The sequence below is a fragment of the Corticium candelabrum genome, chromosome 2 (assembly GCF_963422355.1).
Source record: "Corticium candelabrum chromosome 2, ooCorCand1.1, whole genome shotgun sequence".
Classification (NCBI taxonomy): Eukaryota; Metazoa; Porifera; class Homoscleromorpha; order Homosclerophorida; family Plakinidae; genus Corticium; species Corticium candelabrum.
In genome coordinates this window covers 1,307,521-1,320,020 of record NC_085086.1, presented here as the reverse complement: position 1 = coordinate 1,320,020, position 12,500 = coordinate 1,307,521, and the positions used below count along the sequence as shown (strand labels likewise).

Below are 12,500 nucleotides of genomic sequence, written 5' to 3'. Positions count from 1 at the left end.
CAACTTAAGGAATTCTGTAGTGAAAGACATTGTCGCATCCGTAGATTCAGGCAATTGCTGCTGTTCTATCACATATGTGGTTCCTACACCTAGAGGAGGCACTCAAAGACGGAAAGCGGTCGCAACACGTTTCAATTCTTGTGTGGGAATCAAGTAGCGTAGCTCGAGTACATGATACAATCAGTTGCAGTCTGCTAGAGTTCATTCACACAGCCCATTATGACTAATTAGAGGCAACTGGACAAGCTCAAGCTCAACATGTGAGAAGACACCTACCTTGTGCACTATAGCACAGCAGGGTGTTATGATAATTAGAGCAAACCCGGGGTTTTCTAGCCCTAGTGTGAGCACAGCCAAAGATCATCTTAAAAACAGCCAAGTTATTCAGACTAGGTTTACTAAAAATAATTAAGAAGCAAAGGAAATCACAAAAAATCTCACCAGGGCTGCATTTTCAACCAACGATAAACACGGCAAAACCACACACCTTTTTATAAAAAACAACACACACACCTTTTTATAAAAAACAACACACACACGCCTTTTAGGAAGCCATGGCCTACCACTATGCTTTGCCTGAAACCTGGCAAGAAGCCTGACAGTCCCATACATTATCAAAGACAATCATGCATTACATTTCAATGCATGCACTGCCTCTCAGCCGTTTCTTGTCTAGACCCATTCACATCGGATCTGGAAGCTCTCGGAGCCCAACTCCTAAGAAAAAGTCACGTAAGACGCCCCAGATCATCCGACGAAAGACAAACCTTCCATTCAAAAGCCACGCTAACTCCTAGATCAATGCGAATATACACAGAAAGCGATAGGACTACTTCCTGGCAATTCGTGAATCACGACTTTGTAACAACCAAAGGGGCAATTACCAGGCATGTGGAAATTTGCCTCCCAAGCCTTCCAGATGTCAAAATGGGGAGAGGCTGGCTGCCACACAGTGTGCACTAATGGCAGCACTTAGTGACATCAATAAGCGGTCTGAACTCAGTCTCTCTCCAACGAGGATTGACAATCCGGGGAATGACGAGGACGGAGAGAGACCGGGTTGAGTCTAATACACACGTATACGTTAGATAAAAGTACATAAATCTGCCATGGCAAATCTGATTAATCAAGCATGTAGGAGAGGAATAAGGAGAGGCCTTGGAATGAAGGGGAGACTCTGAGAAATTCTATTAGTCCAAAGACTGGGTTACCAGGGTAGTTCATTTGAATCATCCGAGAAGATAATTAAACAACAGACTTTGTACATGCAAGGGCAATGTACTCGGCAAACAGTCTGGTGAGGAAAACCTCGTGGATAACAAACAGAGAGAAGGCTGTATTAACAAAGAACTTGTTTGCATTAGTTGCTAAACACGGGCACATGGACCAAGTTTGTGCGAGTGTCCTGTATAGTGAACATGCGCAATTACAGATATTTTAGAAATTGGTGTGTCTTATACAGTGAGCGTGAACACTTGCAGATATTTTAGATGTGGGTGTGTCTTGTACAATGAGCATGCACTGACAGGAATTTTAGATGTGGGCATGTCTTGTACAGTGAGCATCTGCACTTGTAGGTATTTTAGAAGTGGGTGTGTCTTGTACAGTGAACATGCACACTTGTAGGTACTTTAGAAGTGGGTGTGTCTTGTACAATGAGCATGCACACTTACAGCAATTTTAGATGTGTTTGTGGCTTGTACAGTGCGCATGCGCACTTGTAGGTATTTTAGAAGTAGGTGTGTCTTGTAGAGTGGGCATGCGCACTGGCAGATATTTTAGATGTGGGTGTGTCTTGTACAGTGAGCATGCGCACTGGCAGATATTTTAGATGTGGGTGTGTCTTGTACAATGAGCATGCACACTTACAGCAATTTTAGATGTGTTTGTGGCTTGTACAGTGCGCATGCGCACTTGTAGGTATTTTAGAAGTAGGTGTGTCTTGTAGAGTGGGCATGCGCACTTGTAGGTATTCTAGATGTGGGTGTGTCTCACACAGTGAGCATGCGCACTTGCAGGTATTTTCAGATGTGGGTGTGTCTTGCACAGTGCGCATGCGCATTTGCAGGTATTCATTCTGAAGAATCAATTCACTAAGAAGAAAGTTTCCCAAATTGGTGAGCACATTATCTTAGAGACAATGCATCTCTCTCAATATCTTAGATACCAAGCATATGTATTCCTTACGTCGTCCTCGTTGTTGTGCTTTGGTGCCGACATTCGATTGACCGGCGGTGTGAGTTTCATCTGTGCGAGCATCTCATTGTCTGACGACGTTCTAGAAACTCCCTTCTGTCCTTGACGTTGAGACTGAATTCTCCGCAATCCTTCACGTTGAACCTAGATGCAACAGACGACATCAAGACAATAGTTCTCTTATTATCTGATGGTCTATGATGTTGTCTATATTAGAGTGTTCGGAATCTGGTGCAGAATAGCTATACATTACAAAAGAGATTTCCTTCTCTTACTGATCAATATAAATGTCTAATTATCAGACAGACACCACAGCAGACAGACAGCTAGAAAGACAGATATACAGAGAGACAGACAGACAGATATACAGACAGACAGACACACAGACAGACAAACAGACAGACAGACAGACAGACAGACAAAAAACACAGACACACAGATACACAAACACACTAAAACTAAAACTAAACGTTAGGAGCTGGCAGATACTGGTCACGCCTCCAGCTAACAGCTGGGCTTCTGTGCTCTACTCAGGAGAACTCTGAGCCTCCACTAGCAAACTCCTGGAGCCGGACCAGGTACTCACAGGAGCACCGGCTTGTGAAGGCAACTGTGGTGTGAGCACCCAAAGTTTCATCAGGACCCCAGTGCCTGATGTAATGTCACAGACGATGGCCGCTTAGTCCCCCAGTCAAAGACGAGGTACTCATTTATACTCCTGAGTCAAGGAAAGCAATTGAGTGTAAGTTTCTTGCCCAAGGAAATTATGCTATAGCTCGCAATCACTGTGACTTGAACTTGGAACCCTGCAAGGTACCGGATGTTGAATGACTCCCTAACTACCTGAGCTATAGCAACACTCACACATACACACACACACACACACACACACACACACACACACACACACACACACACACACACACACACACACACACCTTGACTTCACCATACCCAATATGGGTTTCAGTAACGCAGTGTAATGTGGGGTGAAAGTCATCTCACTGAACCCTCCAAGAGGGTAACCCATGGGACCTCGTATTTCTGGTAGTTCCCTTGCCAGGGGAGGAAATACATGCTAACTTCAACCTTCGGCAAGTTGAAGATGGTGAGAGGATAGGATGCACTAGCCTAGCAAGCTAGTCACTCAAACATATGTTGCTACTAAACACACACACACAGACACAGACAGACACAGACACAGACACAGAAACACACACACACACAGACACAGACACACACACACACACACACACACACACACACACACACACACAGACACACACAGACACAGACACACAGACACACACATGCACGCACTCAGACAAACACACAGACAGGTACACACAAACACACAGACACAGACACAGACACAGACACAGACACAGACACAGACACACACACACACACACACACACACACACACACACACACACTCACACACACACACAGACACATAGACACAGACACATAGACACAGACACAGACACACACACACACACACACACACACACACACACACACACACACACACACACATGCACGCACTCAGACAAACATACAGACAGATACACACAAACACACACACACACACTCACACACACACACACACACACACACACACACACACACACACACACACACACACACACACACACACAGAAACAAGTAGACAAACACAACTGAAAACATTAGAACCCTGCTGATACACCTATCACAATACTAGTAAGAAGACACCACACTATACAAATATACAAATTTGCAGCAGATGATGACGACATCTATGAACAGTTGGCATCCGTTCCTGTTCTGTTCGTTAATTTGGCTACATGCTGCTCGTCCTGTCTAACGTCTTACTGCCACATCATCTTTATCCTCGTCGTCATCGTCATCGGCAGTTGCTGGAGACGGAAGATCCTCAGGATTCATGGACATCTTCAACAGATTGATCATCAGTTCTTTCGTCAACGGTCTCCTTACGAAGAAGTTCTGCAGTCAAAGCAGAAACACTCAAATTAATGCAAGCAGATAGAAAGTAAGAGACAACCAACAACACACAGACACAGAATGACAGACAATGTGACACGTCAGTGAGAGACAAGAAACTGGTACATCAGTGAGTTGCCCTGAGACTGGTACTAAGAAATTTGGATGGAATTCTGTGTAAGTTACATGACTCTGAGAAGCACGCATGCCAAGCCATCTGGAATGGCTAACATTGGTCTGTTATGCTATTTCAGAAATGACGTGTTTACACACAGACAGACAAAGGCACACAGATAAAGGGACACACAAAAGGACAGACAGACAGATGGATAGATAGATAGACACACAGACAAACACACACACGCACACACACCACACGCACACACACCACACGCACGCATGCACGTACGCACACACGCACGCAAGCAAGCATGCACACACACACACACACACACACACACACACACACACACACACACACACGGGATCCAGTCCACTATTTCAGTCAAGTATTCCAGTCCAGTAGTCCAGTCCAGTATTCCAGTCCAGTAGTCCAGTCCAGTATTCCAGTCCAGTAGTCCAGTCCAGTATTCCAGCCCAGTAGTCCAGTCCAGTATTCCAGTCCAGTAGTCCAGTCCAGTATTCCAGTCCAGTAGTCCAGTCCAGTATTCCAGCCCAGTAGTCCAGTCCAGTAGTGCAGTCCATCGAATCCAGACAATCCTTACTCTTCGTGGTTTCAGGCAGCATAGGAGACCGGGAAGTTTCGGTTTAGTGTTGGTGTTGACTTTTGTTCTAAGTAATGCTAAGCGATGTGCGTTCTGTCCTAGTGACAACCCTGTACATGCACTGACAAACGAACTGACACACAGACAGACTGACAAACAGCCAAACAGACTGATAGACAAACAGACAGAAAGAGTGACAGACAGACAGACAGAGAGACAGACAGACAGCCAGACTGACAGACAGACAGACACAGACAGATAGACAGACAGATAGACAGACAGACAGACAAACTAACAGACACACAAACAAACACACCAACCGAGTAGCGGCTGATTGACTAAACAAACTGAGAACAAGACTCAAAGTCAACACTAAAGTAACGTGCTGTTCGTATCAACCTGGAGAAGTTCTGATGCCGATGGTCGCCGTTTCGGTTCTTTGGTTAGACACAACTTCAAAAAATCGTGAAATTCCTTAGACCATTTGCCTTTCCGTGAAAGATTTGGTGGCCGGAAGTTACTTTTAGTCATCAAATACAAAGCTCTACAACACACAAAGAATCAGTGAGTACACTGTACAATAGCATGTATATATAAAGTTGATAAAAATTGATGACAAAACAAATGATTTTAATGAAGATTAAACGAGGTGTCAATAGTATATACAAAGCTATGCCTGTAACTTAAAGACTGACAAAATGACATAGAAAAACAAACATTCAGACAAAGAGAGGACAAACAGACAGAGACGAACAGACAGAGAGACAGAGACGGACAGACATACAGACAGACAAAAAGTCAGACACACACACACACACACACACACACACACACACACACACACACACACACACACACACACACACACAGTCAGACAGACAGACAGACTTACAGTTACCAGAGTGTACGTTAAGCTTTCATTTCATGACCCTTCGGGTCATTTTTCTTGGACTCATAGATAGTGATTTAGCGTTGACTGTAATAGCGTTGATGTTTACCAATAGATGTTTTTGACAGACAGACAGACAGACAGACAGACAGACAGACAGACACACAGACACACACACACACACCGTCAGACAGACAGATACAGACAGACAGACAGACAGACAGACAGACAGACAGAAAGAGACGGACAGACAGACAGACATACAGACATATATACAGACAGACAGACAGACAGAAAGAAAGTCAGACACACACACACACACACACACACACACACACACACACACACACACACACACACCGTCAGACAGACAGACAGACACAGACAGACAGACAGACAGACAGACAGACAGACACAGTCAGACAGACAGACACAGACAGACAGACAGATAGACAGAAAGATATATAGACACAAACACACACAGAGAAACAGAGAGCTAGACTGATAAACAGACAGGCACACATACTGAGACCAACAGACAGATAGATATCTAGAGTCAAACAAATAAACAGAACAACCAACAGACCAACACACAGACAAACAGACCAACAAACAGACAAACAAACAGACTAACAAAACAGACCAAGGCCGTGTTTCCACTAGCTGCACCTCTAACTAGTTTAGCTTAAACGCATTTAAAAGCTAAACCAGTTCAAGAAAGCGACTGTTTCCACTAGAAACTTGCACATCCGGAATGTACAAAACAAACTGTGTATGAACGCCTTAGTTTGAAGTATTGGGCTGTTCTGTCGCCAAGTCAGAGCAACTGCTGGTTGTCACTGATTCAGCATCTGCTGGTAGGAGTTTGCATGACGATGACCAAGGACACCGTCTTCTCTCTCTCCGTAGCTGCTGATTTCTTTCCCCAAGTTAGCGACATCTAGGGCAATCCTATCCCAGTAAAATAGTCAATATTATCCAAAAGAGCGTTGTCAGAAGCCATCTAAAATAGCGTGCTGCTGTCACGTGACAGTTAAACCCAAACCACTTCGCTAAACCTACTTTGAAGTAGGTTTAAGAAAGCGGTTTAGGTTTAAAATATAACTGGTTTAGTGCAGGTGGAAACAGGTCAATTCTTAAACCAGTTTAGCTTAAACCACTTGTTAAACCTGTTTAGGCTGTAGTGGAAACGCGCCTCAACAAACAGACAAACAAACAGACCAACAAACAGACAGATAGACAAACAGACAAACAAACAGACCAACATACAGACAAACAGACAAACAAACCAACAAACAGACAGACAGACAGACAGACAAACAGACAAACACACAGACAAACAGACCGACAAAAAGAGCAAACTGACCTCATCGGATGAAGGTCAAACATGGGTGGTTGGGTCTCTGCTAGTTCTATAGCAGTGATACCAACAGCCCAGATGTCACACTTGAAGTCATAGCCAACTCCCTTCTTATCGACCGCTGCCACTTCAGGAGCCATCCTGCAATGACATAATACAATCACCGTCTATAACTATAACAGAGAAATAGACAGACAGACACACAAACAGACAGACAGACAAACAGGCAGACATAGACTGACAGACAAGAAAAATAGACGAACAGACAAGACAGACAAATTATTCTATTGATTTTAAACTTTCACGATACAACAAGCAAATCTTCAAAAATATACAATCCACATCAGTCCATTACTCTGTTCATCAATTCAGACCTAATGGATTAACAAAAGGCAGATACAGACAACCAGACAGACAGACAGACAGACACACAGACACACAGACAGAAAGACAGACAGGCAGGCAGGCAGACAGATAGACAGGACAAACACAGGACAGACAAATAGACAGAAGGAAGAACAGATGAACATACATACATACAGACAGACAGACAGGCAGGCAGACAGATAGACAGGACAGACAGACAGGAAAGACGGATAGACAGAAGGAAGGACAGATGAACATACATACATATATACACATACATACATACATACATACATACATACATTTTTTTTTTTTTGTTACAAGGACCCTTAGGGCCCAGGTTACTACAATGCTATGATGCTATGATGCTACAATGCTACAACGCTACAATGCTACAACGCTACAATGCTATCATCAGTCACTGTCTATATGTCACTTCTTCTTCTTCTTGGACAGAACTTGACACTCCGGAGAGAGAGGCAATTGTATGTTAGTTCCTTGCCCAAGGGAATATATGTATGTGGCCCACCCGCACTTGAACTCTGACCCAAAGGTCCCGGAAGTAGTCAATCTCCAACTGCACACTCTAACCAATTGAGCCACATACATACATACATACATACATACATACACACAAGACAGACAGACAGACAAACAGACAGACAAACAGACAAGACAAACTAAGAAACAGAACTAACAGATAGACAGGATAGACAAAAGGAAGAACAGACAGACAGACAGACAGACAGACAGACAAACAGCCAGACAGAGAAATACATGACTCACAGACAGCATACATTCAAGCATGCAAACAATCGTATAGACAAACAGACAACATCCTACACACACACACACACACACACACACACACACACACACACACACACACACACACACACACACTGTACAATAATCTACTAACCAGTAAGGAGTCCCAATAAACGACCGCCTCTTGCCAAGTGTCGCACTAATCTGTGCTGCAATCCCAAAGTCAGCTATCACACAACACTAAATAATTACAAGAAATCCTCAACGACAAGAACAGTGGCTCACCAAGCTTCACCAAACCCTCAGACGTCAATAAAATATTCGCTCCCTAGATATAACATGTTAGTACTGCAGTGTATGTGTGTGTGTGTGTGTGTGTGTGTGTGTGTGTGTGTGTGTGTGTGTGTGTCTGTGTGTGTGTGTGTGTCTGTGTGTGTGTCTGTGTCTGTGTGTGTCTGTGTGTGTGTGTCTGTGTCTGTGTGTGTGTCTGTGTCTGTGTGTGTGTGTGTGTGTGTGTGTGTGTGTGTGTGTGTGTGTGTGTGTGTGTCTGTGTGTGTGTGTGTGTGTGTGAAGGCATAAAGAGACAATGTAAAAAATAGATCTGAAAGAATCAAGCCTATCGGATGATTCTTGCTACACCAGGGAAGAAACATCATGAACTGAATGGAGATACATATTTCTGGACTGGCGTTGAGTAGACACATACTATAGTAGACAGCAACCACGTGCACACACGTTTGATAGTTGAATGAGATCGTAACAAATAGTGTGGGAGAGATGGGTGCCGGCTTGGGTGTAGTGCGACCTCAGCCAGATGGGCTTGGTCGCTTCCCCTTTGGGCTGGAGTCTGCGGACTTGGGTCTCAGATCCACGCCGGACACCAGATCTCCTAGCCTCGAATTTACAGACTGGAGAGCGTGCAACTCTAGTCTGGACCAAAACGATACTAAAGTCTGTTCGATTATCGGAGAGGACGTGGGGAAACGCTGTACCTCCTGAAGCAGACGTCCTAGCAGGTTGATTCCAACATCATTGGAAAGCTCACAAGGTGGAGGTTCCAGATCAGTTAATGAATACTGTGATTGAGTCTTTATTACAACACTATTAGTAACTTCTTGTATGACACGCGCTTGGCCCTGCCCTCCTCTATCATTTACACACACCAGGTGTCTGATAACTTCAAAGCCACAGATATAACACCCACTACTTGAAAGTTGACGCAGACATACTTTGAACTATGGATTGATACGTAAAGCCGCTGTAGCTAGCAAGCTTATGTAGTCGAAGCATTGGCTGAACCTTTGAACATAAGTTCATAGCTAAACTGAAACTGTTTATTTCACTAGCCGGAATTAACAACGCCCACCTTTGCTCTTCAATTCCTTATCTACTGGCCGCAGTTCCCACGTCCTCTCCAATAATCGAAAAGACTTTAAAACGATTTCAAAAGTATTTATCAAAAAGCGATGCTAAACGGTCGTCTGACAGCGTAGGATCGTTTTCCCTAGTTCAGTAATGGACTTATTCGGTTGGGACTATCTTTTCTGGAAAGGCAGGGCTGGATAGAGTGGAAAGGGACAGACAGGGCATGTTTACCAATCGAACAGAGTTTTTCCGAAACGAAACAGATGAGGCGGTAACCGAGCTATGCCCATGCGTAGAATCAGTGCCTGTGTCAGAATCACCTCAGGTGTACATGCTCTTTGTCGTTGACCCGTTTCATCTACCTTTCCACTTGTCTACTAACTCTTCGAGAGTTTGTTCTGCCGAACACGAAATCAGCTGCCGTTCAACTTCTGCGTGGGTAATTCAGAATAAGGCAATTAGCTGTCTGGAAATGTTACACAAAGCGAGCGAGTTGATGTTCTTTGAAAGGTCAAAGCTGGTAGAGATGCAAGTTTTACATGTCTACTTGCTTTCCTTTCCTTTCTATCCGTACTGATGGTAGGATAGGTTGGAAAATCTATCCGCTCTATCGTTTTTCGGAAACAGAAAAGTTACCAATCGAACAGCGTAATATCTTTCCAGTCTATCCGTTTCCGGAAAGGTTTGGGAAACTGTTCATTCTACATTGAAAAGGAAAGGTGCCCAAACGAAACATGCTAGCGGGCCTCTCCACTCTATCTGTTTCTAGAAAGGTCCCAAATGAATACGCTCAATGAGATGGAAAGATACCATGCTCTTGCATTACACAAACATATCATTTGTAAATGACATGAGATCTCACGGACGAAGAATGGTGGATCTTGATGGACAACACAAAACGACGACTCTTTTATTCTTTGCCAGAACACTAGCCAGCCTTGAAAGGTAATGGTCTAGCGACAATGCTGTGCATGTCCTGTCAGTGTAAGCTTGAAAAGATCGAAGAACTGGGGCTGAAACTAAACCTACAACGCGTGCATGCACCAGACTCTCTATTCACCGCTCTGTCGTCCACTTAGCACCTCTGCAATGCATTTTTAGCAGCTGCAGCAACAGACGTCCACAAGGATTTTAGACGCTCGTAATCAGTGCTAGTCACTTAGCATAACTAATTATTCCTACACCAATCAGAATTTACAACCAACATTCCGGTTCTAAGTCGCTGATTGGCTTAGAAGGCTATTTCCAAAATAATTTTAGTACCGTTCTGGTCCAGACTAGAGTTCTCGCTCTCCCTGGTCTGGAAGATCGAGGCAAACCAGTCGTGTGATAACAAGTTTGATAGTTGAATGGGATCCTAACGAATGGTTAGAGAGGAAGTGGGTGCCGGCTCTATCGCCCAGATAGCCTTGATCGCTTCCCTTTGGGCCAGATTCTGTGGTCTCGAGTCCCGGATCCATGCTGGACACCAGATCTCCCCGGTTGTGGTAAGCCGGCCCGGGTTCTGCCCACTCTCGACGGCCACGCCTTCTTTAAACAGGCAGGCCTACTGCCTGTTCCCCTTAAGTGTGAACTTGTAAGTGAGTAATGAAGTAGAGGTCCCACCAGGTGTGCTCATTAGAGCACTAAGAGCTGCTCCAGTTGGACCATGTTACACCAATTATCATAAATGGTTCCAGTTGCTGATCCGTTGGTCTTACAAGATAATTGGATAATAACCATTGCTCCACCCATTTGTCTTTCATATGCAAAAGTATTTTCCTTCAGTTTCGTTTGTAGTAACGGCTTAGATAACTTGATAAACAGAAATGACAGAGCTAGCGGTTTCTAACGATACCGAGATCATCGCGAAAGTCCAAAAAACCGCAGAGATATTGATGATTTTCAAAGTTCACACTTATGGGGAACAGACAGTAGGTAAGCAATTGCTTCAATTCGGCTAGAGAATAAGTGGACTCGGATACAGGAGGTAAGAATTCAAACTGGTACAGTAGCATAAACGAGTTCATACACTAAACGAATTCAAGAAGGCGACTGTGTCCACTAAAGACTCGTGCATCTGTGCTGTACATGTATACCGTATTCGCCCATAATAACGCACTGGGTGTATAGAAAAGGAAGTCTTTTTTTCTGGGCGTATACTAGGGCATGGGCCTTGTTTGGTCCCAGGCGTATACATGGTCACAAAATACTTGAAGACAGAAATACCACAAATGCTTGCAAATTATCCATTTGCAAGATCAAAGGTACTGGTATCCGTAAAGCATCAACATACATGCAGAAACTAAACACTATACACACATGGTCGGCCTGATATACACACAGTGGTCGGCCTGATATACACACGTGGTCGGCCTGACGCCCATCAAGAGCATCAGAGTCGGTAATTGCAACGAAGACATCAGTCTAGCAGTAAGCACTTTCACTAAACACTGACACCAGCTCATCAAACGCACACAGACGGAGACGAATGTTCTGCGGACTTTATTTTGTTTTGTCCGCGCATGCGTATCCTGGGCTTATACTTGGGCATGGGCGTATAGTTGGGCATGGGTGTTATTACGGGCGAATACGGTATATACGTACAGTGTACCAGTACTGCACATCTACTCTGGGTACAACACATGCACAAATGTTTGGTTACTAGAGTACGTTGCTAGGGCTGATCAACATGGCAAAGTGCCATGCTACCACTTGCCAGGGAGAACACTGGATTGCAGTAAAGAGATCAACACTGAATGGACTGGAAATGCAGGCGTCTCATGATGAGAGTAGTGCCAATGACAGTTGTATGGTAACACAATAAAGTGTTGTGCAAACGGGTAACCTTTATGTCTCGATGTAT

General features: G+C 44.1%; 1 protein-coding gene across 1 annotated transcript in view; it reads right to left on the bottom strand.

The window, feature by feature from the left end:
• The window catches only part of LOC134198319 (mitogen-activated protein kinase kinase kinase kinase 5-like), a 27,876-nt gene that overhangs the window by 8,412 nt on the left and 6,964 nt on the right, over positions 1-12,500 (bottom strand). Inside the window, exons 7-13 of the mRNA XM_062667688.1 lie at positions 12,483-12,500; positions 8,576-8,618; positions 8,445-8,517; positions 7,163-7,297; positions 5,307-5,451; positions 4,054-4,185; positions 2,188-2,340 (exon numbers count right to left, since the gene is read on the bottom strand). The exon at positions 12,483-12,500 is cut by the window's right edge and continues 30 nt beyond it. Of these exons, the coding sequence (XP_062523672.1) occupies positions 2,188-2,340; positions 4,054-4,185; positions 5,307-5,451; positions 7,163-7,297; positions 8,445-8,517; positions 8,576-8,618; positions 12,483-12,500 (699 nt within the window). The remainder of the gene's footprint in view (positions 1-2,187; positions 2,341-4,053; positions 4,186-5,306; positions 5,452-7,162; positions 7,298-8,444; positions 8,518-8,575; positions 8,619-12,482) is intronic.